The following is a 27,205-nucleotide window of genomic DNA, read 5'->3' as shown; positions in this document are numbered from 1 at the left end:
ACAGCAAAATTGGTAAAACTTCAACTGTATTTGTGAGTAAAAAGATGAGTGTACAGTGCACGTAAAGTAGGAGGGTGAAGGATTACTGAGTATGGGGAAAAAACAGCAGAAGGATTATGGTCTTTCTGAGCTGCCAAAAGGAGAGTAAGCGTTAGTGAAAAGTGTATGTGTGTGTTTGTGGAGGGGGGGGTGGATTATAGTATGTTTAAAATAGCAAAACAGACTGCAGTTTGTACATTTGAGACGAGGGCACTGGCAGGTACATTAGGGGGCAGATATTTATTTTTAGATTTAATAAGCTGAATCCACCACTATGATACTCCAGTTTTATTGTGGTAGCCGTGTTAGTCTGTATCAGCAAAAAGAACAGGAGAACTTGTGGCACCTTAGAGACTAACAAATTTATTTGAGCATAAGCTTTCATGGGCTAAAACTCACTTCATCGGATGCATGCAGTGTAAAATACAGTAGGAAGATATATATACACAGAGGACATGAAAAAATGGGTGTTGCCATACTAACTATAACGAGAGTAATCCGTTAAGGTGAGCTATTATTAGTAGGAGAAAAAAAATTTCGTAGTGATAATCAGGATGGTCCATTTCCAACGGTGACAAGAAGGTGTGAGTAAGAGTAGGGGGGGGAAATTAGCATGGGGAAATAGGTTTTACTTTGTGTAATGATCCATCCACTCCCAGTCTTTATTCAAGCCTAATTTAATGGTGTCCAATTTGCAAATTAATTCCAATTCTGCAGTTTCTCGTTGGAGTCTGTTTTTGAAGTTTTTTTGTTGGAGTATTGCGACTTTGAGGTCTGTAATCGAGTGACCAGGGAGGTTGAAGTGTTCTCCAACTGGCTTTTGAATGTTATAATTCTTGACGTCTGATTTGTGTCCACTTATTCTTTGCATAGAGACTGTCCGGTTTGGCCAATGTACATGGCAGCGGGGCATTGCTGGCACATGATGGCATATATCACATTGGTAGATGTGCAGGTGAATGAGCCTCTGATAATGTGGCTGATGTGATTAGGTCCTATGATGGTGTCCCCTGAATAGATATGTGGACAGAGTTGCAACGGGCTTTGTTGCAAGGATAGGTTCCTGGGTTAGTGTGTGGTTGCTGGTGAGTATTTGCTTCAGGTTAGGGTGCTGTCTGTAAGTGAGGACTGGCCTGTCTCCCAAGATCTGTGAGAGTGAGAGATCGTTCTTCAGGATAGGTTGTAGATCCTTGATGATGCACTGGAGAGGTTTTAGTTGGGGCTGAAGATGAGGGCTAGTGGTGTTCTGTTACTTTCTTTGTTGGGCCTGTCCTGTAGTAGGTGACTTCTGGGTACTTTTCTGGCTCTGTCAATCTGTTTCTTCACTTCAGCAGCTGGGTATTGTAGTTGTAAGAATGCTTCATAGAGTTCTTGTAGGTGTTTGTCTCTGTATGAGGGGTTGGAGCAAATGCTCTAAGATACAACCACAGAAATAGTCTTAAAAAATAGTCATCTCACAATTGTTAAATCACTGGAAAAAAACATTAATATAATAACAGACATAATGTACACACTGATGATTCAGTTTATATCATTTATATGAAGAGCATACACATCTGGTTTTAAGATTATCACATTAATATATCTCAAAATACACCTCTACCCCGATATAACATGAATTTGGATATAACATGGTAAAGCAGTGCTTCAGGGGAGCGGGGCGGCACACTCCGGTGAATCAAAGCAAGTTCGATATAATGCGGTTTCACCTATAATGCAGTAAGATTTTTTTGGGTCCTGAGGACAGCGTTATATCAGGGTAGAGGTGTAATAATACTTAGCTACTTCTTGCTTATGTTCCTTCAGAATCTGGGTGACTTGCTTAATTTAGCAGTTTCTTTCAGCACCTCCTCTTTTGACACTTGGGCAGTACAAGAATTTTGATTTTGATTAATATGAGGGGAGCACGTATTGGGGCAAGGAGCAGGTTGTTTTGCAGGGGTCTTAATGTGGGCGATTGGGCTGGTTAACACACAGTGGGACTGTTTAATACAGATATAAGGGGTTAGACAGCTTTAACCCTCAAGCAATTCCTACATATCACCAGAAATATGTAGGAACAGCTCTGCATTTAATTTACTCCTGAGGGGCATTCTGCACCAAAAATTTAAGAATTCTATGCACAATATTTTAAAATTCTGCAAGCTTTATTAATAAATAAATGCAGAGGCTCCAGAATGGCAGTGGGGAGCACAGGCCACTGGGTGTATGAAGGTGGGAGATCACCCTGCATCCTTCCCACCCTCCACCCCTGGGACACGGACTCAGTGGTGACGTTGCACCCGACCCTGACACAACACAAGGCCTGTGCCTGCCCCAGAAACACCCTGGGGCCTTGCCCCTCTGCGCCAGGTGCACCAAGTGTGGGGCAGGCAGGCTCAACCAGGCAGGATCCAAGTATGGAGGGGCTCAGTGTGGGGAGATCCAGGTGTGGGGTGAGAGGATTCTGTGTGGGACAATCTGGGTGCAGGTAGTTCAGTGAGGGGTCTAGGTGTGGGGGGATCTGGATGCACAGAGGCTCATTGGGGGGGGGGGAGTTCCAGGGGTAGGGGGAATGGGACTCTGCAAGGGTTTCCAAGTGACAGTGGTTGGGGCTCAGCGGAGGGGTCTGGGTGTGGGGGTCTCAGCAGGGAGGTCTGGGTGCTAGAGGAGTGGGGCTTGGTGGGGATCTGGGTGCAGCTAGTTGGAGGTCAGTAGCGTTGGGGTCTGGATTTAGGGGCTCAGGGTGATGCAGGGGGGTGAAGCTCGTCAGGGTGGAGGTTTGCGTGCAAGAGCTCAGTGGGGGTGGTCTAGGTGCAGGGGTGGGGGCCCGGAGGCAGGGGGTCTGGGTGCAGGGGGGCTCCAGATGCAGGGGTTGAGGTTCAGTGGCGTGGGGTTCGGGTATGGAGGACTGGGGGGGGGAGTTCTGGGTGTACAGGATGAGGCTTGGTGGGAGTGTCTGGGTATGGGAGGTCTAGAGGGGGTTGGGCAGATGGGGGAGCTCCCCCCACAGCTGAGGAGCGATGGGGGCAGGAAGCAGGGGAGGATGCTGAGCTTCCTGCAGCTGGGGGAGGTTTCTGGGGGTGGGTCTGACACAGCCCGAGTCACTCCTTGCAGGGGAAGAGGAAGTCCCATCCTCTCCAACCCAGCCAGGACTAGCAGCTGATCCCAGCTCAGGGTAGGAGCCACTGTCTGGGGTGTCCCCAACCCCACGGTGATTTACCTCTCCGCCAGCTGCTCCGTGTGCCTGAAACGATGTACCTGCACAGCTAGGGAGTAGTGTGTGACTGCTCTTGCATCTTCCCTTTGCTTCCCTGTCAGAAAGTCATTTTTCTGTGGGGAAGCAAAGAAATCTGGAGGGGACATGAATTCTGCGCATGTGCAGTGGTGCACAATTCCCCCAGGACTATTACTTGCAGACCCATGTACTTAAAGAGTCAATGCAGATTTACTGATACCTAAACAGTTTACTTAAGACTGGACAGCATTGAAATTAGTCAATATAGATTCATATCCTTTACATATTTAATCATTCATACTGGCATATAAGTATTTAGATAACTATTACTATTTTTCTATTTAGATTGTAAATTCTTGAAGGCAGGGACTGTTCTTCTTGCATGTGCTTCTAGCACACCTATGGCTGTCCATAAATAATAATAATAATAAAAACATAAATTAATTATTCATATTTTGTTGCTAAAGCCACTAATAATAAAGCAAATATTTGTAAGAATCTTCTCTGTGTATGCATAAATTAGTTAAGTTTAAAATTTTTCAGAGTAACTTCTGCATTAGTTACTAAGAACTAAAAGTACAAAAAATTTCAAGTCCTAAAACAAGCCATTTGGGGTAATTAATATCCATAACTAAAAGGTGAAAATTTGTTAACTGTAGTTTATCCTATGATTCAAAAACAGTATCATTGATTTATTTCAGTCTTAAACAAAAATCCTCCTCTGGCTTAAAATGAACCATGGAAACTTTCAGGCCCAAAAGATTATTTTTTAAAACATTAGATGAGAGTCCAAAGAATGGACAGTGGAACACTAGTTACAACCTAAACTATGAGACAAAACCATGGTATGATAAAACCATAAGAACAATATATACATTAATTAAAAGGAAATAATTTGAAAAATGGGAATGAAAAGAAGAAACAAAGAAAAATGTTTAAAATAACCTAAAAATGAGTCTGTCTTTACAGTACATAATATAAAGTGATTCATAAGAAACAAATGAGTTTATTGTAAACATAGATTAGGCTCTGATTCAGGGAAGCACTGAAGCAAGTGTTTAATTTCAAGATATGCTTAACCACTTTCCTGAATCATGGTCTTACTCTATAAATATTAGATATTCATATGCTATGAACAATTAGTTGAAAATGTGTGCAATGTTTGATGTTTCTGTCAATGTATTATTAAACTGCAACAACACAGCAGTACTTTGAGATGAAATCAGAATGGCAATATTAGAATGTATGTAAATTTCTTATGTCCAACACTCTCTACTAAAGACCTCAATCCTGGAAAGTAATCTGCCTGCACAGACCATTAAGCCCCTGCAGAGTTCCACTGACTTCAGCAGTATCACTTCATGTTATGCATGTTATATTTCAGTTTGTCATTTAACTATATAAATTTATGTTTTCAGTCTAGTTATGTGGTTTGTTTGTCCAACAACAATGTGAAAGCAATTAGACACAAGTTAAAATTTCACATATGGGCATTAAAGAATTAATAAACAAAATGCTTACACTTTGTTGATTTCATTTTCGGCTCCAGGAAGGACAGATTGCTTATTGGTAAGCTCCAGATGCTAAAAAACACCATTGCTAATCAATGCTACATTAAGTGGGCTTGCCTTAATACACAGCAACTATATGGCACTTTACAAACATTAATATCCAGTCCAGGATCAGACACTGTCTCTGTAGATAGTAAATATTTAACAGTTTATGTAAATCAATATTAACTATGGATAGGGTTGCCAACTTTCTAATTGCACAAAACCGAACACCTTTGCCCCGCCTCTTCTCTGAAGCTCCTCCCCTACTCACTCCATCCCCCCTCCCTCTGTCGCTCGCTCTCCCCCACCCTCACTCTCTCACTCATTTTCACTGGGCTGGAGCAGGGGGTTGGGGTGCAGAAGGGGGTGAGGGCTTCGGCTGGGGGCATGGGCTCTCGGCTGGAGTGTGGGCTCTGAGGTGTGGCTGGGGATGAGGGGTTTGGGCTGTAGGAGGGGGCTCCAGGCTTGGGGGGTTGGGGCACCAGGATTTGGGGGGGACGGCATTTTGCCGCCCTCGGTGGCAATTCGGCGGCAGAGGGTCCTTCCGTGCTCTGGGTCTTCAGTGGCAATTCTGCGGCGGATCCTTCACTCACTCCAGGACCTGCCGCCGAAGTGCGCCGAAGACCGGGAGCACGGAAGGACCCCCCACTGCAGAATTGCCGACGACGACCAGGATCGTGGAAGGACCCCCGCCTAGGGCGCCACTCCTGGGGTATAGGAGGGGGCTCCAGGCTGGGGCAGGCGCCTGGCCACCCCAACGACTTGGAGACAGCGGAACATGTCGCCGCTTCTGGGAGCCCCACGGAGCCAGGAAGGGAATCTGCCAGCCCCACCAACCGGACTTTTAATGGCCCGGTCAGCTGTGCTGACCGGAGACACCAGGATCGCTTTTCAGCTGGATGTTCTGGTCGAAACCCAGTCACCTGGCAACCCTAACTATGTAGTTAAATCAAGGAAGCATAAGATTCAAAAGTTGTTGGAGGAATTGTGAGTTTTAAAATGCACAATTTATCCTTATGCAGCTGGCCAGCATAAGGGTTACACACCACTTAAGTCCTTAAAATAGGGCTGAAGCAGGACTTAAGTGGTGCGTAAGCCTTGTGCTAGCCCTCTTCACTGGGGTGAATTTCACCCAAAGATAGGAAAAGATTGACTTTGCTAATGACAAAGTGAAAAAAGAACTGAATATGCAACACAGGAGGAGGCTGCAAAGGCTTTTTCTTGGTGGGACTCTCTTGCTATGAACTAATTGGATGAAGAAAGAAGTAAAATTAGATTTGTGTGCTTTGAAAATTGGCAAAAATAAAATAGTATACAGACTAATGTAGTACCCCTGGAACTCCCAAATCTTGCCTGACTGAAATCTGTTTTTACACCCTGCCTGGACTCTGAGGGCTGCACCTAATTTGCATAAAGTTGAGCAAATTACTCCCACTGCAAGGATCAAGATGGAGCATGGCATGTTGGTATCTGTAGTCTGTGTGGGTTGCACCTCTATTAAAAAGAAGGGTGGCTCTGAGCTACACTGTAGAACTCCTTGGTGTATATATATGGCCTGCAAGCTGTACTTTGGCCTCTCCGAAAGGAGGGAGCTGCTTTTTGTAAGCACTATAGTTTTGCTGCTCCAATTCAAATCATATTTTCTCATCAGGTAGTGGGATACGAGTGCAAGAACCTCCTGTAGATACCACAAATTTTTTTTTTCTTTGGGGCATGGTTTATATCAGGTTTGAGGGGCTATTTGTGGAGCAAAAGGGCTCCTATAAATACTTTACAATTATTTCACAGCACCAAAATGGAATAAGAAACCATTTTTATAAGCTTGATTTTGTTTTAGAAATTCTATTTAGTCCTCTCCACAATTAGCCACATCATTTAAAGGACTAGTGCTAGGTAAATTCCCTACTCAGACAATGAGATTGGCTTCTTCATTGGGGATTTTGCCTAGCTAAGGACTGCAGGATCAGGCCCTACGTCAAAAATTTTCACAAGAGTTATTAGTATATAAATGGATGAAATCCTGGCCCCACTGAATTCAATGGGAGTTTTGTTGCTGACTTCAGTGGGGTAAGATTTCACACAATGATTTTTAAGGGTTTCTTGGTGGACTTTGAATGTGCGTAACTAGAATTTAAAAAGTAAATGGTAGTCTTCATATGCAGATTCTTGGAGAAGGTTTTTCATATCACCATAATGTTGGAAGAAAAGCTAAAACAGGAAATTCTGGTAATTTATTATGATTATTAATAATTATTTATACAGTGCCTTAGATGTACACAGAATTTTACAGGCAAAAAAAAAAAACCCTATGTTTTTTCCATAAAGGGTTTATAATCTATTTTTTCAGTGGAATTTCACAAGTTATTACATAAAATCAGTTTCTGGAAGACAGAACAGTGTTGATTATCTGGAATAATACTATGGAAGGTGCAATAATTAATCAGTAATTCATGCTTTCTCACATCTAAATTATTTAATTCCTGCCACAGTTATGGAGCATTTTAATGTTTGTCTGATGATGCCCACTTTAATCCCAAAATATTTATTTGTGTAAATCTTGTATGTTTTAGTGTAGACAAGCTAACATGCTTTCCAGCCATTCAGAATTGCTGAGTAGATGATATCATTAGGGCCAGTTCTAGTCTGAAAACTTGGGGAGGAAAGAGGAATATCTATTTGGTCTTTTTCACCATGCTGAATGAGACTAAAGTGAAAGGTGATAGATAGAAAACTATTAGCCAAGGAATCCTGATCTACTGATCTCTAATCCAGCAGTTCTCAAACTGTGAGTCCCGACCCCAAAGTGGGTCCTGACCCCATTTTAATGGGGTCATCAGGGCTGGCATTAAACTTGCTTGGGCCTGAGCACCATCATCCAGGGCTGGAGCCCAAAGCCTTCAGCCCTGTGTGGCCGGACTCAGGTTACAGGCCATCCGCCCAGGGCTGAAGCCCTTGGGTTTTGGCTTCCACTTCACCCCGCCCACCCAGGGTAGTGGGGCTTGGGCTTTGGCCCCAACCCGGAGCAGCAGGGCTCGGGTGAGCTCAGGCTTTGGTCCCCCCCCCCCTTTGGGTCATGTAGTCATTTTTGTTCTCAGAAGAGAGTTGTGGTGCAATGAAGTTTGAGAACGGGATCTATTTGTTGCATGCTCTTTCTTTGAAAATAATTAAATAAATATAACTATTCCAAAACTAAATTGGTTTAGATAAAATCTCGACTGACTTTGTTCATGAATATAAATGTCAAGACTGTCAATATGAGACCTGACCGTAATTTTAATGTTAATAAATAACTAATATCTGTGGCTTTCCCTAGTCAGCATGGTAGCTAATGGTATTCATAAAATTATTTCTAAAAGAAAATGACCAACATTTTCTAACTAAAATTAGGGCCCTAACTCCATATTTAGGCACCAGAATATAAGTACAGGTCTGTCTCATCTTATGCTGGGGTTAGGTTCCACCGTCAGCACATAAAGTGGCAACTGCATATAGTCAAAATTACATTGAGTGTAATGGCAGGCGGAATTGCCCGCACTACAAGAACAGTATTTAAATGGTTATTTTTCCCTTTTTTTTGTTTTTTGTTTTTGCCGACCGCGTAAAGCTGAATTCACGCATGTTAAATGCGCGTAAGATGCGACGGACCTGTAGCTTCATTTTCAGAAGTGCTGAGTACCCACAAATCTGAATGAATTTTGGCCATTTTGCATTTGAAAATCAGGCCACTTAACATTTAGATGCGGACAGTTATATTTAGGCCTGGTGACTTCAAAAATGTTGGTCAATGTTAAAAAATAGCTACGTCTGTTGGACAGTTATAGTTCCCATCAGCCTGAAGCATTGTCTAATGTATTAGATGATAAATGACTCTCAAAGGTGACAAATGATGTGGCAGTCTTATTATTTGCTATCTTCAATGCTTCCCTCCTACTGTCGAGCCAAATCTCTTTTTCTTGGGTGGAAGAAACGTACCTTGTGCCTGCAATGGAGGAGCAAGTTGACTGAGCAAGCGTTGCATAAGCGAGTGACACAGGGCCCTGGGCAACCGGGCTCAGCGGAAAACAACATGATAATGTATAATTTGCACCCTGGACATGGGTAATGCAAACCTCTCCCTTCCTGTGCAATATACGGTGGCCCTGCCACTGTGCTGCTTTCTCAGAGGGGAAGGATTGACAGTGATGGTGTGAGATGAGGGAGGAGGGAACAAACAATCAAAAAAATCAGGAAATCGTTGCAGCTCGCTCCGCGCCGCGGGAAAGTTGGGAACCCCAGTGACTGGGAGAAGAGGGAGGGATTTGCAGCATCAGCTGCTGCTAGGTGAAGGTAGGAGGTCCTGGGGCAGCCCACAGCTGGTCCCCAGGGGGTGCTGCGCCTCCCACCGTCGGCGCTAAGGCACCGGGCTCTGGCTTCAGCTCCCTCATTCGCTGGCGAGTTCCCTGCCCGCCCGCCGCCGCTCCAGCAGCGCTCGGCATGGAGAAGCGGGGGCTCAAGCGGTTCGGGAAGCTCTTCCACTGGAGCGAGTCTGAGGACTCGGAGCCGGAGATGGGCGCGGAGACGCCGTCCCCCCGGCGGCAGGTCGGGAGCAGCAGCCTCCCGGAGGGGGAGCCCAAGAAGCGCTCAGCGTTCAGCCACTGGCGCCTGAAGAAGAAGCAGCAGCCGGGAGACGGGGGCGGCTGCATGTCCTCGTCTCCCGGGACTTCCACAACCAGGTAACAACCCCCGCTCACGTAGCGTCCTGCTCTGCCTCCCATTCCCCGCGGCGGCTCCCCTCTCTCCGAAACCTGCTGGGCTCCTACCTGGGCAGCCGCCCCCTTCCCCGGAGCGCAGCGCAGCGCAGCCCGCCCCGCTTCAGGGTCTTTGCCTGTCCCCTGCGGACCAGCGACCCCAAATGAGGCACGGTGCCCCCTCCAGTCCAGAGACTGGCACGGGGAGAGAGGCTGGCGTTGGAGCCCCCTTATGTCCCTCGCCATCCGGTCCCACGGATGGAAGTGATTTGCCACATACAGGCTTCATATCCTTGAACCTTGGAAGGAATTAGAGATGAGCCAAAACAGGACCCATTTACCATCCTCAGGCAGGACCAGGTCTGAACCACCGCTAGTTTGGTCAAGCAAAACTCTACCGTTGTGAAAAGTTAAGTCCAGTTTTGGTCCCCCTCTTAATATTGAACTGCCTGATTCTGGGTGGGGGGAGGGGAGGGAGAGGAGGAGTGTGTGTGTGTGTGTGTGTGTACACGTACCTGAAACACACATGCCTGAGATGTGCAGGTGCTTACTTTGATGTGGAAATCGATGTATTTCCCACAGTAAATGGACTAAACACATTTCAGCCAAATCATTGGGGAACTACTTAAGTGGGTGTTGTAGTCTCAAAAGACTGTTTACAGGTGAGGGGTAGAGCATTTGTTTGCACAATATTCACATTTACAAATACAGCTGGCTTTCCTTGGATCTGAGTCATGTTGTTGAAACCCAGAACACAATTCATCAAGTCATGTACAATTTTAAGCTTTTTGTTTCTAAAAGAGAATGTTTAGCTGAAAGATAGTTGCTTACTTTCAATAATCCTTTGCATAGCAGCAAGGAATGATAATGTCAACATGTTTTGTGTGTAAATCAATAAACGTATTAATGGGCATAAGTAACAGTCACGCTGTCCTGAGGCAGAAAGAAACTTCCTGGGTAAAAAGAAGTTCATAAAATGCACATGATGTGTTTTCAATAGCTGCTATAATAGTCGTTGACTTGGTCCATGTCCTTTCTCCACTCCTGGTCTCAGCATAGAAATGTGGAAGGAAGGAAAAGGAGCTTTAAAACTTTTTTCCATGGCATTTTGCCCATATTTTCAGCCCCTGGTGTAAGTCGGAGGGCTCCAACATCCCTCAGAGGGCTGCCCTCCTGCCATTGTAGAATAGCCAGAGTGCGGTATATTCCAGCCATATTTATGATGGATATCTTTCTTGGCGTCACTTGCAGACCCTTTATGCTGCTGGAGCTGTAGGGTAATTGAAAATCAGGCCCTTTATATATTTAATGAATTCATGGGTGGTTACAACAAATTTGGGTCAGTGCTCCAGACAATACATTTCAGACCTGGAGCTTATCTGAACAGCAAAGTCTAGGCAGCAGAGAATCCGTAGTTAGTGTTATGTGGATTCAAAAGTGCCCAAAGTAAAATATACATTTCTCAATTATAGATAATTCAAAATTTGAGAAATGTTTATATCTGAGAGGAATATGTCTTTGAGTGTATATAATATTTACAAAATTAATGGTAGTCAAGTGTACCCATTAAAAATATTGACTACAGCTGTTTGATTTCAATGTGTATATGGGACAACTTTAAATATTTTTCATATTTTTGTACAATATTAAAAAGTCCCTTGCAGAATGATTGATATAGAAAATGATGTGTTTTATAATCCTGTTGAAAGTCAAATTCAACTCCATGTTCCTTGATGGGACACTTAAAACAACACATACTCTACTTCCTCCCCGCCCCCAAAAGGCAAAATCCCAAATACAGCTTTTTATAACCAGGGTAAGAAGAGTCAAAGACTCAGTGAAGTACTGAAGGTCCCTTGCTATCGGAGGTGTTCAGGTAATAGGTTTGCGGGTACCAATATGAAGCCCAAAGAAAATAAACAGATGATATTAAAAAGTAGAAACATTGTAACAGTTAGGTCCCAATTTCATACACCTGACAATGTCAGGGGGAGTTTTGCCTGCATAATGAATATGGGACTTGATAATGACAAAGTATGAACAAAACCCACTAATTACTAGACTTTGAAAATGACAGGTTTATAAATATCACACAAAAGCACACCTTTTTGTTTTCTGTTCCTAGGGCTAGTCATTTTTCTATTGACTGCATTGTGGGACAGATTATGCCCCTAGTTATAGCAGAGCTACTAGGAAGGATATTTGTAAACATTTTTAATAGAAATATACATGTTTATGTCTGCATCACTTCCTGAATGAAATTGGCCTTCTTAGAAGACTCTAAATACTTGTCTCATTAACCTGTAATTTTGTATCATCACAACCAAAAAAAAAAAAAGGGTGTGTGTGTGTGGGAAATTTTTGTACATTTTAGGTTACGCCATTCAAAATTATGTTTTCTCAAAGGAGTATTGTATTGTACAATCTGTCTCAGTTATAACATTGCTTTTCAATATATTTTGTGCAAGCACCTGGTTCTTATTAAATTCATTGGTTAGCCATGAAAGGTGTATCCACAGTAGGCCAAAAGAAGACTTTATAATCTAAATTAATGTATATGTTAAATAGAGCTCATTTTCAAAATTTGAAGTGCTTAACAAACATTTTGTTTGTTACATAGTCACATTTTGTTATGGGACAGATGTTCATCCAATTAATTACAAATCTGAAGGCTTGATGTCCAAAGGTACCTATTCAAAATGAGCATGGGAAGTTTGCTTTTAAATCTAGTTTAGTTGAAGTGGCAGTTGCAGGGCATGTTATAGTTGTGCACAGTCAGGATATGGAAAATGGTTTCGTTTTTTGATGATTTTTGGTTAGCTATCATTTTTTCTTACTAAGAGATTGTCTATTTTGTGTAGCAGCTTCCAAATTGGACTAAAAGATCTGGTATCAGAGGTAGCCGTGTTAGTCTGAATCTGTAAAAAGCAACAGAGGGTCCTGTGGCACCTTTGAGACTAACAGAAATACTGGAAGCATAAGCTTTCGTGGGTAAGAACCTCACTTCTTCAGAGAAGAAGATCTGGATTTCTTTAAACTTGAGGCTGCTACTGCAGAATATTGTGCCTCAACATTGTCTTGGCCTCCTACTTCCTTTACTGTTGGACTTCTAAGATTAAGTCAGAAAAACCTGATCAAATCTTATCTGGACTATCTTCACAACAATGACTCTTGTTATCTCTGGTAAGGAGAGGACAGCTACAAAAGTGGATGTGTGGCATAGCTGGGTCAGATAGTACCAGTTCAGAAGAAGCTGGAATGGAAAAAATGCTAGAGAACAATAATTCTTATTGTGTATGAAGAAGAATGGAAATGCTAGCAAACCAGGCTATACTAAGAAGTCTACATTTAGTTGGGATTACTGCAAGTGTGGAGGGTACATACCCAAGGGAGGATGATAGGGTTGCCAACTGTTGGACATTGGATGGCAAAAGTGACCATATTTTTAGAGAGATGATTATAGAATTCCATCTCTGAAATTGGTTGAAGCAGAAGGTAACAGAAATATCTATACTGTGACAGAGAGTTATATCTAGAAATAGTGACAAAAATGAATTTTCCTTAATCTATATTAACTATCATTGGAAAATGCAACTAATCAATTTAGACTGATAAACAGGCTAGTATAATAATTGGTCTAATGATTCACTATTCGTGGTTCAGGAGGCAGAAAATACATGCTCAATATACATTACTTCTGTCATGCTTCATGCTTCTGCAATTTAAAAGAAACTTTATTTGGAATAATTAACATTTATGTATTTTGTGTTTATCCTTGCTGAATGATGATATGGGGAGGTAGATACAATTGTCTGCAAGGATATGATCACAAAAAAAGTTTTGCTGGGGTATTTGCAAGGTATCCATCTTTTTACCGATCAGGTGCTGAAATATAGAAATTTATAGTAGCATAACACTGAATCCCTAAGGTACCCTCCTTTTCTCTCTTTGGCTGCCTGAACCCTCTTTTTCTCTTCTCTGATGTTCTTTAGTTTCTGTTATTGAGGAAGTGTCAGTGCAAAAAGGGTGAGTTTTGCAATCAAATCTGAAGGTGGTTGGGCGTGCGCTCAATCAGCTCTCACTGAGTACGGAGTTTCATAGAGAGGGCCCCTTTCCTGAGAACATCTGCTCTCCACCTCTCCAAAAATGCATATTTCCCACTCTGTTTAGCAGTCTCTCTGGGTCTCAATTGAAGGAGTGGTTTCCAGGGAAGACTGATCCCAACACGCTGAAGACTTTAAAAATCAGGACCAGGACCTTAATATGGACTCAAAAGTAGACAGGGAGCCAATGGAAATCATGTTGCCTTGGTGTTGTGATTGTTTGATAACATTGATAAATGGGCCAACAGACACTGCACTCTCTGAAGTTTTTGTCTGGCCCTGATTGTCAGCAGTAGATATGAACATAAGAACATAAGAATGGCTCTACTGTGTCAAATCAAAGGTCCATCTAGCCCAGTATTCTGTCTTCCGATAGTGGCCAGTGCCAGGTGCCCCAGAGGGAATGAACAGAACAGGTAATCATCAAGTGATCCATCCCCTGTCGCTCATTCCCAGCTTCTAGCAAACAGAGGCTGGGACACCATTCCTGCTCATCCTGGCTAATAGCCATTGATGGACCTATCCTCCATGAATGTATCTAGTTCTTTTTTGAACCCTGTTATGGTCTTGGCCTTCACCACATCCTCTGGCAAGGAATTCCACAGGTTGACTATGTGTTGTGTGAAGAAGTACTTCCTTTTAAACCTGCTCCCTATTAATTTCATTTGGTGACCCCTAGTTCTTGTGTTATGAGAAGTAGTAAACAACTCTTCCTTCTCTATTTTCTCTACACCAGTCATGATTTTATAGACCTCAATCATATCTCCCCTTAGCCGTCTCTTTTCCAAGCTGAAAAGTCCCAGTCTTATTAATCTCGCCTCATACGGAAGCTGTTCCATACCCCTAATCATTTTTGTTGCCCTTTTCTGAACCTTTTCCAATTCCAGTATATCTTTTTTGAGATGGGATGACCGTATCTGCACACAGTATTCAAGATGCAACATGATATTTTATGTCCTATTATCTATCCCTTTCTTAATTATTCCCAGCATTCTGTTTACTTTTATGACTGCCACTGCACACTGAGTGGATGTTTTCAGAGAACTATCCACAATGATTCCAAGATCTCTTTCTTGAGTTGTAACAGCTAATTAATACCCCATCAATTTATATGTATAGTTGGGATTATGCTTTCCAATGTGCATTACTTTGCATTTATCAACATTAAATTTCATCTGAAGAGTTATAATAGTGCAGTTATGAGCCAGCAAATGCCCAGATTATAGCAGTAAGGGTCTTGTCCAAATGGAATGGATGTAATCATCTGTCAAGCTGGAGTTGTTGAGCTGTTACTACTGTTACATCCCTAGTTTCAAGGAACGATAATAAATTATTATAATAATAATCAGAGATTTAACAGTGTCTTGACAATTTCAGGGCAGATGGAGGGCAGATATCTGAACAGCTGCTCTGATTGTTTGCCCTTCTGGTCAACTACTTTCATTTTTATCTAAATTAAGCTTGATCTAGCTGGTCTTCATCTAGGTGGTGAATTCTTGCAGGCAGAGTGGCATCTGTCCATAGCTATGAAGAGTTCATCCCACAGTGGCTTGACAGGGAGAAAAGCAGTTAATTAAGATGTAGTAATGGCATGAAATTTAGTAAAGGAAAACTTAGGCCAAATATCAGGAAACTTTTAGATTATGGAATATACTTCATCCCAGACAGGAACAACAACTCAGTAGTAGATTATATGGAGAAATTCTATACTGGCCGGGGAGACAAAATGATATAATAGTTCTTCTCCATACCTAATTTCTTTGACTTCTTTTTTTACTATTCTTTGCTTTAACTTCTGTATGAGGAGAAGTGTGGGAACCATGCTTCAGGGTATGTATATTATATAGCATTTTGTTGATAGATTAATTGAGGCTTGTTACTAGCTGACTTTTACGCTTATCTTAAACAAGAATTTTTAATAATGCAAGACTTTGGCAATTTTACTAAGAACAATTTCATTAAACTGTAATGCTCTTAATTGCATTAACTAACTATAACAAAATATGGCCCCAATTCTGCAAACACTTAACTGTGTGTGCAACTTTACATTGTGAGTCATCCAGTTGCAGTCAATGGAACTACTCACATGCACAAAGTTATGCATGTGCTTTGTTTGCAAGATCAGGCTTAAATATCTAAAGGTGTTACTAGTTACATTCATTTTGCAAAATTATATTTGAGAATGAAAACGGGGTAACTACATAATAAACTATCATGAATCATGCCATAAATAAGCAAGATGCTTTAGGAATAAAAATATACTACTAGTATTGCTTTATAAAGGAAAGAAAAACAAGTTCTGATAAAATGTCAAGTTAATACCTCAAGAATCAAATACTGTACTTAAGGTTTTTTTTCTCAAATATAGTGTGACATTGTCACTTTGTGAAGCATGAATGCTTTTTAAATGTATGTCTCTGTAGAAAGATACTAAGATAAGGGGCAAGCTGAAACAAGTACTCAGTGCCATCCATAGAGTAATAATTGCACTGAATTCATAAAGGGTGAAATGTACCCTCTTGTGAAAGACTTACGTAAGGATGTCTGTGCCCTGAAAGCCTGCAGTAACCTTTCACAGGTTGAGGGTGACATGGGCAGAGTTGCCTTGTATAGAGGCTTCTATGCCTCATTTGTGCTAGGGTTAGGTTATGCAGTGGCTCTGACTAGGCCAGTGTGAAGTAGAGCATGATACTTTTCACTTATATTATTTAATTAAAATTGGCATTTATGTTTGGTATTTATTTTTGAACTTTAAAAAATAGTACTGCTAATAATTTCTAATAATTAACTGATCTGCTGCCTTTAAAATCAATGGAAGTTTTGCCTTTTGTCTTAGTAGAATGGGAACAGGATCTCACTCCTAAATTCTGTGTCTTCAGAATTCTTTAGTTCAAAAATATCAAATTGTGGTATACACTGTTTTTTCTAAAATATATGTAAATTATGACTAAAAACGTGCTCTTGATGGCAGAAAATGAAACATAGTGAAAGGACTTTGCCATTCACATACATAGGAATCGTCCATATCTCTTTGAATATGACTTTTGTAGTTCTAAGTTTCATTGGAACTTATTTAGAAAGAATCTGTAATTTTTTCAGTATGGGAGCATAATGTACACAAGAAAATAGTGACCCAGTGGCTCCCTGATCCTAGGGAGAGCCTTGGAAGTCCTAATTCTGTCTTATTTATATCAGTCATTATGTCATACCCTGTCATTTGCAGTAAGTCATTTTACCTTAGTCTTGTAGCCATATTTGTTTTTGTTTTGTGTACTGTGTGCTGCTAACCTGTTAGTCAATGCTGCGAACACATTTTTATGCTTACTTGCCCATTTCAGCAAGTTGGTGAGATTTCAGATCTAGGATGAAATCCTGGTCCCATTGAAGTTAATGGGAGTTTTGCCATTGACTTAATTGCGGCCAGGATTTCACCTATTGTGTTGATGGGGCAATTTTTGTGTTGCTTTGAATTACTACTAACATCCCCTAAAACAATCATCATTTTTGCTTGCTGCAGTATTGGGAGTGAGTTTGTCTCATTCTTTCTTCATGAGAAGATGCAACATTTGGACAACTATCTGTGGAACTATAATTGTACTGTAGTTGCACAAGGAAGTCCAGACTCCTCCTTTTTTGATTTAACTGTTTCATTATATGCCTTTTGGAAATGATGTAATTCAAATACTACACTTCTCTAGTTTAAAAAAAAGAAAAGAAAAATGTTGATTTAATCTCAAAAAGTGAGGAGCTTTATCAGTATGGGACTAAACTGATTTTTCTAACCAAGGTGCTCTCTCCCTCCCCACAAATGTTCCTTTGAAGAATGTATTGATAATACTGTATAATTTCATCCATTATGTATATTTTAAAAACAAACAAACAAAAAACACCCTATGTTAAAAGAATGTTAAGTTTGTAAAGTCCAGCGCTTAAAAGTTAGGAAGTGCCTGAATTCAGATTGCCTGTGCAACCTTAATTTGGCCCCCTTGTGCATATCATTATGATACAGCCTTGAATTTCGTGATCCCATACTATTTTTCCACTGGATCCATGCTTCATTCAGTGCAGAGGATAGGACTGTGTTCCAGGAATTAATGAATCATGGTTGTGTATTGAATGAGGCTGTTGTCTAAAGGACCTCTGCTTCATTTGTTGCAGAAGTTGGAAGGTGTGTGGTGAATGAGGCAAGGAACTGCAGGCTGAGAAATGGTCTTGTAATTGAATGCAATACTGGAGAATTGGATTCTACTCTGGTCTCTGCCACAGAGTTCCTGTATGATGCTGGACAAATCATATAAACCATAGTTTTTACCTGTGGCCCCTGTCTGTTCCTCATTTTCTTGGCACCCAAACTGAGACACATATGGTCTGATTTGCCAAAGTTCTAAGCACTCGCAAATATAACTCAGGTTAATGGGAGCTCTGTTCCCAGAATATAAAGTGCTATAAAATACTGAGTACTCTGTAAAATCTGGTCCTAGGATTCTCAGATTGGGCACCCAAAATCAGTGGACACTTAACAATTTTGGCTTTAAACTCTGTGCCTTGGTTCCCCATTTTTAAAATGGGGATAGTAATATCACAGGGTGTGGTGAAGATTGATTAATTAATGTTTGTAAAGATACTATGATGAAAGCACCCTTAAAAAAAAAAGCCCCTAAAGAAATTAATAAGTCTGTATTCAGTGCAGAGTGTGGATGGTTTGTTTTAGAGCCACACATTGAACGCTAAAGATAAAAATAAATATTGAATATCTACCCATTCCATGAGCACTGTCCAGCCAATGCCCTCCCTTCCATTCTGCTCCTATCTGTCTCATCTTCCTCTCCCTTTCTCTGTTCCTATCTTCTTCCCCTCTCTGCTGCTCCCATCCTCGGGCTCTTACACCCTCTCTTCCTCTGCACTCCCTGGTGCAAGCAGGGAGAGCATTGAAAACACCAGAAAGAACCTCCCTGATCTTAGTCCCTGTGCCTAGTGCCATAGCAACACCTGGCAGCCAGGAAGAGCAATTGTAGAGAAAGTCTCTGTAACCCTGGCTAGAGCAAGTTCAGTGCAGATGGAATCTTCAGGGAATTTAGCTGCCAAACTCTGATAAGTCCCTTTACTGAGCACGTACCAGCTGTGATTTTTTTTTTTATAGTGGCTCATCGGGTGTGTAGACAACTTTTTTTTTTTTAAATGTGGAGGGCTGAAGTAAATAAAATAATAGCTGTTGAATATCACTTCATTGAGTAGTTTTGTACCATGATTAAATTTGTCCACTTTTAATAAAGTGAGATAAACAAACTTCTGTTCCAAACTCATTATTTCCTTTATTTATTAATGTAATCCCTACATTTTTGGGGGCCTAATGCCCTCCCCAAGCCCTCAGTTGTCTATACTCATGCTCATAATTTAAGTAAATTTGAACAAATAGTCACAAGGATGGTAAAATCACATCCCTTTCATCCCTACCATCACCCCATTCCAATTGCAAATCCCTGTTTGCAAAGCCTGGGGGGCTCTATAAATTGTTAAAGAAACAGCTGCAATAATTTTTTTAACATGGGAAAACCAGCATATTTCCCCCTAACGTTCTTGAAAATGGTTATACCATTACTCTTAAATTTCAGCCTGATGCAGACATCTGCATGGAAAATTCAGATTAAATGGTTAAATTTTGGCAAAAATATAAGAAACTTAAGAGGATCAGTCTAATAATGGAAAGAGTCCTGCAACCTTATATGGGCTGTGTTACCAGCCCTATCTATTGCAGGGGTGGGCAAACTTTTTGGCCCGAGGGCCACATCGGGGTTGCACAACTGTATAGAGGGCCGGGTAGGGAAGGCTGTGCCTCCCCAAATAGCCTGGCCCCTGCCCCCTATCCATCCTCTCCTACTTCCTGCCCCCTGACTGCCTCCCTCAGAATCCCCAACCCATCCAACCCCCACCCCTGCTCCTAATCCCCTGACCGCTCCCTCCCAGGACCCCTGCCCCCATCCAACCCCCCTGTTCCCTGCCTGCCCCAACCCCTATCCACACCCCCACCCCTTGACAGTCCCCCCGGGACTCCCACCCCCTATTCAACTGCCCTCTGCTCCTCGTCCCCTGACCACCCCCTCCCGGGACCTCCCCGCCCCTAATTGCCCCCCGGGATTCCACCCCCTTATCCAACCCTCCCTGCTTCCTGTCCCCGACTGCTCTCCCAACCCCTATCCACATCCCCACACCCTGACATGCCCCCCGGGACTCTCACTCCCAACCCTCCCTGTTCCCCATCCCCTGACCATCCCCCAGGACCTCCTGCTCCCCACCCCCTTACCAGCAGCAGGAGCTCACAGCCGTGACACCTGGCCAGAGCCAGCTGCACTCCCCATGCTGCCCAGCCAGCGGGAGTGGTGGGCCAGAGCACAGCCCGTGTGGCGGCGTGGCTGCAGGGGAGGGGGGACAGCGAGGGAGGGGCCGGGGACTAGGCTCCCCGGCCGGGAGCTCAGGGGCCGGGAAGGATGGTCCTGCGGGCCGTAGTTTGCCCACATCTAATCTATTGTGACTGACTGTTCAAAACTTTAGCTGTAATGAGGCTGGAGCATATATTACATGTTTTACATTTGAGATAAGTTGTCTTTTACAAGGAAAAAAAACAAGAGAAAAACAGTTTGTCAGTAAGCATAACATCAGAACCCAGAAACATTTTATGCTTATTCTGTTCTTACGGAGCAACAGTTAACGTTCTCTTTTAATCCAAATGTTCTTTAGCCAAGATAGACTGCTACCTGAATAAGCAAGCTCCTTTTTTTTTTTTTCATGTTTGAGAACTATGGTTCTGTACAAAAATATATTGAATGTTCTTACGGTTTTCCTTGCAATATTGTTTTGACAAATGTATGTGTGAGTATGCGTGTGAACTTTCTGATTTTAAAGTAATAATTCGTTGCTTCTTTTTTATGCACTGTTCCAAAGAGCTCATTTGGTAAATAGGGTGAAAATACTTTACTCTGAATTGGTGACTTGGATTAGAGTCCAGCTCCCTTCATCTGCACATATTACCTGATAAAGGAGAAAACACACAAGTTATACTAATGTTACACAGAGAAAACTACATTAAAAGAACATGCATTAAAACTACATTAAAAGCCTATGCAACCTTAATTTGGCCCCCTGGTACATTGTAATTAAAGACTGTATTGTAGTATTTAATTACAATTCACACAACCAAGCGCCACCCTCACAAACACAGCCTTTAGTCACTCCCACACTCACGTTTCCTTCCTTCCTGCCAGACTCCTGCCAGAACCAGTCTCCCTCTACCCTCCTCCAAGGCTGGATTTAGGGGCAGGTGATGCAGGTGACGGCTTGGGTTGCTGGGCTTGGAGAGCGCTGGGCTTGGGGTGCTGTTTTTATTGTTAGCAACAAAAAGGAAAATAGAATGCTTGTTTTAGGTATTCTGTATGTGGATTCATTTTTACTAACCTCCTAGAGTATTCTGGACTTCGGTAGAATCTCGTGGAACCATCCAGACCCTCTGAGAACTAAATTTTCCTTGAACTTCCTAGAATGTTGTTGTCAGTCATGCCCTCATGGGTAAATAAGGGGCGGGGCATCACCAGTCAGTCAGTGAGATATAACAACAAAGTGAAGTGAGAGCCCAGCTGTGATATTGTGAACCTTGTTTTATTGTGTAATTATGAAAGTGGACTTGTGTTTTAAGACTTGAAGATTGTAAGTAATGAATAATAAAGGACATATATAATGAGATGCCAGAGATATTTATTAAACCCGTGTCTACACAACAACATAAAAGAAATACTGTTACTTCTTTCGCCACGTTTACACATAATGTTTGATGACTTTCTCAGACTGCAGAACATAGACTTCTGCTCTCCGTAATACTATCTGTTTTCCCCAATAGAAAATAAAAGATGCCCCTGAAGAAGCCTTCAGGAGCTCAGTATAGGAAGTGAAAAGCTCCATTGCAATCTAGTTTGCAGCCAGGCACAAATTTGATGGACAAATATCTGAAACAGAACAACATAGACCAAGTTTTAGGCAGCAGTGATCATCCCAGTGCAGAAGAAATTGAAGAATGAAGTGTAAATGGTGGAAGTCCTATTACTAAGGAATTAGCAGATTTACCTGAAGATAAGGAATGGAAATGTGACAAAAGTGATGGAGGATCATCCAGTTTTCCTGGTGGCATAAAAGAGTGATGATAAACTGGCATAACTTAGCTGATGCTCTAAAGCAACATGAAAAGTCACCTGGCCATTTTATAGCCTACTCCAAATGGATGGAGGTAGAGTCCAGACTCCAGCTGACTAAATGCAGACTCAGAAAAAACAAAACATTATTAATGTAGAAGCCCAGCATTGGAGGAATGTGCTTTAGCATCTGTTCTCAATTACCCTTTTCCTTGCAAAGAATAATTGGGCTTTCTGGGGCTCACCGGATAATTTGTTCCCTGAACATAACGATAATTCCTCAGTTTGGTGGAGCTCCTTGGGAAAATGACGATGTCATGTGTGAGCACCTACATAGAATGGTTTGTAAAGAAGCTATGGACCATCACTGCAGCAAAACAATTCAAAACTAATTGATTGACCTTATGGCAAAGAATGTGCTTGATAACACATTGATGGTGGCTTGGCAAAGTGAAGTACTACGTTGTAATAATGAACTGCACTCCTAACATTAGTCACAGTGAAAAGATGTCGTCATTTACAGTAAGATTTGTTGACAACGAGGATGACTGTATCTAAGTAAAGGAACACTTTATCTGTTTCCAGTCTGTGGACGACTCTACTGGAAAAGGCCTGACAGAACTGTTTATGAACGTTTTGAATGAGAATAAAATAAAGCTTCAGGACTGCTGCAGCCAAGGCTATGACAACGGCATGAACATGAAGGGAAGAAACAGTGATGTCCAGGCAAGGATTCTGGCGTTGAATCCAAGAGCTTTCTTCTTGCGTTGTGGCTGCCATTCCCTCAACCTGGTTGTGTCAGATGCAGCATCATCTTCTTTAGATTCAGTATCTCTCCTTAGAGTACTGCAAAGGATATACGTCTTGTTTTCAGCATCAGCTATGAGGTGGAAAACCTGCCATGGCCAGGGGACAGGCACCCCACCCCCAGCCCCAACCCAGCCCGTCCCAGACCTGCTGCAGCTGGGTACACGCGCCCCTCCCTCCGCTGTCCCCAGACCCAAACCTGCCACGGTGGAGAGACAGGCGCCCATCCCCCGGCCCCAGCCCAGCACTGCCTCAGCCCGGGGAGAGGCACCTCTCCCCCACAGCCTAGGTGCTGCTGTGGGGGGAGAGAACTGTGGGGGGAGTCCTCTCTCCCCACTGTAGCCCTGAGGAGCTCCACTGCACCCCAAAACCCTCATCCACAGCCCCACCCCAGAGCCTACACCCCCAGCCGGAGCCCTCACCCGCCCTCCTCACTCCAACCCTCTGCCCCAGCCCTGAGCCCCCTCCAACATGCCGAACCTCTCGGCCCCGGGGGTTCAGTCACACATCACCTCCATATTGGTGCACATAACAAAATTCATTCTGCACATAGGTGGGAAAAATTAGAGTGAACACTGGTGGACTCATCATCACTTGGCGTCTTTCAGACAAAATTAGATATCTTTCTAAAAGTTATGCTTTAATTCAGTTTCTGGGAAAAACTCGATGGCCTTTGTATACAAGAGGTTAGACATGATCTTAATGATTTCTTCTAGCCTTGGGGTCTATGAATCTGTAGTCAAAATCAAGAAGGACAATATGGTTCTGTAATGCTTGTCATCAAGAGCCATTTTTGCCTATCATCTGAAGCGGCTGGAGTCTCTACTAAGGATGGTCTAACTTTTCTGTATTCTAGTTTCCCTGCAGGGTGTATTTTCTTCTGGAGCAGCTTTTGGTGGCATAGTATTGGTTTTCCATTGTTTTAATGTTCTTGCTGCTGCTATTTGGGATTTCATAGTGGGCATCCCACTGACACTGAAGAGAAACATAGTAATCACCAGTGCTGAGGAGTTATTTTACACCTAGCTGGGAATCCTCCATTCACTGAGTCATTTAATGAATAACTTGTAATACACACAACAGAGCGTATGCATGGAATGTTGGAACAGTATAGTATATATTTCATGAGGCCAAAACAGAATGATCTTTAGTACACAGGAAGTGTAATTAAAAATATTATCAGTGCATATGTTATATGGCCACCTCTATCTTAGAAGTGGAGGCCTTGTTTTGATGGTCCACCCTAAATCACTGGCAAATTGTTCCAGCAAATTAAGGATTTTTTTTGGGGGGGTGACATAATTATTTGTTTTAGGCTGCCCTTGACAAAATGGCTACTATGTATCTTGTTTGTGACCCTTCCATAGTTAAGAGTAGAAGCTCAAACAAAAAAACTGGAAGGCAAATGGAAATTGACCTGCTTGAAAGTCAACATTTACTCAAAGAATATTTGTGTGCTTTGCTGGAGACCAAGAGCTTGTTTATATTTATTACACAGCAGAAGTGAGAATTGTGCAGTGAAACTGTTAAAACTAGTCAGCCTTATTGTTACTTTCTATGGAAATTCAACATGCCCAGCTATCAGGTTACTGTCATGGGATCTCCAGGGTTTGGGCGTGGATCCAGTAGCTTATTCCGTAGAAAACAATTTTCTCTGTCCTCTGTTAATTGAGGGTAAGAATACTTCCTTTCTGCCATCTTTTGTCTGTCTGCTCTATTTAAATTGTAAGCTCCTCAGGCTGGGGACTGTCTCTTACTCTGTTTCTGTAGAATGTGTACCACAGTGGAGCCCCAGTTTTGACTGAGGCCTCTACATACAATTGTAATACAAGTAGTATTTAATAACAATGATTTTGGTCTTCAGGCATCTTTCACAAGCCAAGCTCTAAGTAAGCACAACATTTTATTTAAAATAGTGACTGATTAAAAAAATGAGGAAAGTATCAGGTTTTGTCATCTTTGTATAATTTAAAAAGATATGTCTGATACAAGGTGGGGCGGAGTGGCAAGAGGTTCAGAGCTATATTAAACTCCCAAAAGCAGAAATACTTTTGTAAACAATGCAGTTGATAAGCCAGTTACTTACTGATGACAAGTCTGTTCATGTGAAATAAGACAGGTAGTTCCTGCTTATTGACCCAATACTCTAACATGGTGAATGTGACAATTCCTGTTTCATTCAGTGGGGATTGGGAATGCTCAGCACCTTCCATGAGGCACTAAACATAGCCCATATTTGGGCCCATATCTAATAATGTTTTAAGAAAATCAAAGCTACCACCAAAAATCTGATTAAAAACAAACAACAACAAAATCCCTATAGATTAGCAGGAGGATTTATTATTTATAGTGTGGATCAGAGGTATATAGAAAATAATCCTATTGTATGCTCATGTTTTGGTTTTTATGGATTTTTACTTTCCTAGGAGAAATAATAGTGGCATTGTAATATTCAAATTACTCCCTCAATGTGTCAGTATCATATTTTGGCCTGCCTTGTGCCTTGTGTTTATGACTTTGAGAAAAGTGGAATGCAAATTGACCTGCTTGAAAGTCAATATTGCACTCTGTCCACTTGAAGAATATGTGTGTGCTTTGCTGGAGACCAGGAGAGAAGGTTAATGTGTATATATAATTTTGCTGCAGGGGTGAGAATTGTGCAGAGGAACTGTTAAAATTGGTCAGCCTTATTGTTATTTTCAATGGAAGTTCAATGTGCTGACCAGCAATTAAGCTAACCAGCTATAAATAAGAGCTGTATGGTATCTTCCTTTTGGGACAACCAGAAAGCAGCAGTATGGATCCTGGGCAGGAGTGGTTTTCTTCAATGAGAGTGAGAGAAGGGTGGCTTTTCATGCAGGCTCTTGTGGATTTTAAATTAGCTAAACTTCTATTGGAACAAACTCTGTGGGACAGAGGTGCTGTTTTTACTACAGTTTGTTAGGAATGGAATAGATAAAAGGGGGTAGGTAGAGCGATTCCTAGCTGCCTCTCCACAGTTAATGTAATTTAAAATAGAAATTTAATTTGGAACCTAGATTTCAGTTTTCCATTTAGTCATTTGACTGCTCCTTGTTAAATCTTGTTACCTTAAATAAGTATTTGTTAGTGCCAGAGTCTCCAGTTTGTTCATTATTTAGTATAAGAAATGTTTAGTATGAGTCAGAACAAAAAAGAATTCTCACCCTGAACGATGTGTACGTGTGTGTATGCTAAGGCTGCATGACAAATGTATAGCCCTTAAGAATTATTTCACTGTTAGTAACAAGAAACTTCATCTTCTATGAAAAATAGGAAGGCTGCTGTATTTACTTAACAGTTCAGCTACCCTAGTTGGGTTAAAGTTTATTCAGATACCACTTCTTTATCATGTAAAAATAGATCATTCCTTCTATATATCCCTTAGGGAATAGTACACATGGTGACATAACTAGGCTTTAGCTTTATAAACAAAACAATAAAGTAACTCCAACTGTAGTATACTGCCTTTATCAATGTAAAATGAAATTAGTAATACAGTATGACAAGGGCACAACATCAGGCCTGACTATCATAAGTGAATTTTGTCATAATTACATTTTTAAAGTGAATTTATATTTTTGAGTACGTTTTTGTGCTCAGATACTATGTTACACTGTATAAGAACCTAGATGGATTATTATGACTTGCATCTGAAGAAGTGAGGTTCTTACCCATGAAAGCTTATGCTCCCAATACTTCTGTTAGTCTTAAAGGTGCCACAGGACCCTCTGTTGCTTTTTACAGATTCAGACTAACACGGCTACCCCTCTGATACTAGATGGATTATTGCGGTTTCAAAGTTGTCTGCACTAGAGAAATATACTATTAGTATAATTGAACCAATGGGATTATACTGGTGATAACAGCAATGGCACAGTGCTCGAACTGTAGTATTTTACTGATAACTAAAGCAGGTTTTGTGATTATTTATTTAAAAGAAACCTAGTGCTGCTGCTGTGATGTAGCCTGGCTGTATTATCTGCCTTAGTTTCTGCAGCTGATGCCTGACTCTGTGTAAGAGAGTCTGAATGAACAGGAAGCATCCTACAGGATGTGTGGCAACTTTAAATTCCCTGACAATGCTTAACCCTTTGTGGCACACCTCCCTTTAATTCCCCCCCCCCCCCCCCAAATTCTAGCAAGTTCTAGCAAATACAGTGATTGAACATAGCAGCATTTTTATAACATAAGCTATAAGTAAGTATCTTTTATAATCTCAATAGGGTTTTTTTGTTTTTACTATTTCAGGAGTTCTCTATTATAAGATCTTTAATAGTCTGTTTAGTCTCTTCCATGTAGCCTGAAACAAGATCAATACATGAAGTCCCCGTCTGCCCGCCCCCACCCCCTGCCCCCAGTGCATCAGTTCTAAAATCACTCTTCTTGGCTTGCTACTCATTTTCTTCCTCAGTTGTGTTCTTGGGTACCTCTACCAAATGTTTGTTTCTTAGTTTGGTGTTCACTAAATATGAATGAGATGACATTTCTTCAATCATTTTAGTTTTTATGGCCAGTGACTATTTTGTGAAACTCTTAACGTTTTTTGTTTTTTAACTGCGGT

General features: G+C 41.8%; 1 protein-coding gene across 1 annotated transcript in view; it reads left to right on the top strand.

Annotated features, from left to right (window-relative positions):
• The first annotated feature begins 9,282 nt into the window (after positions 1-9,282).
• The window catches only part of CRYBG1 (crystallin beta-gamma domain containing 1), a 132,846-nt gene continuing 114,923 nt past the window's right edge, over positions 9,283-27,205 (top strand). Inside the window, exon 1 of the mRNA XM_054024358.1 lies at positions 9,283-9,521. Within this exon, the coding sequence (XP_053880333.1) occupies positions 9,283-9,521 (239 nt within the window). The remainder of the gene's footprint in view (positions 9,522-27,205) is intronic.

This window comes from Malaclemys terrapin, chromosome 3 (genome assembly GCF_027887155.1).
Source record: "Malaclemys terrapin pileata isolate rMalTer1 chromosome 3, rMalTer1.hap1, whole genome shotgun sequence".
In the NCBI taxonomy this organism is placed as follows: Eukaryota; Metazoa; Chordata; order Testudines; family Emydidae; genus Malaclemys; species Malaclemys terrapin.
Note: the sequence above shows the minus strand (reverse complement) of the source record. Positions and strands in the feature narration are given on the sequence as shown.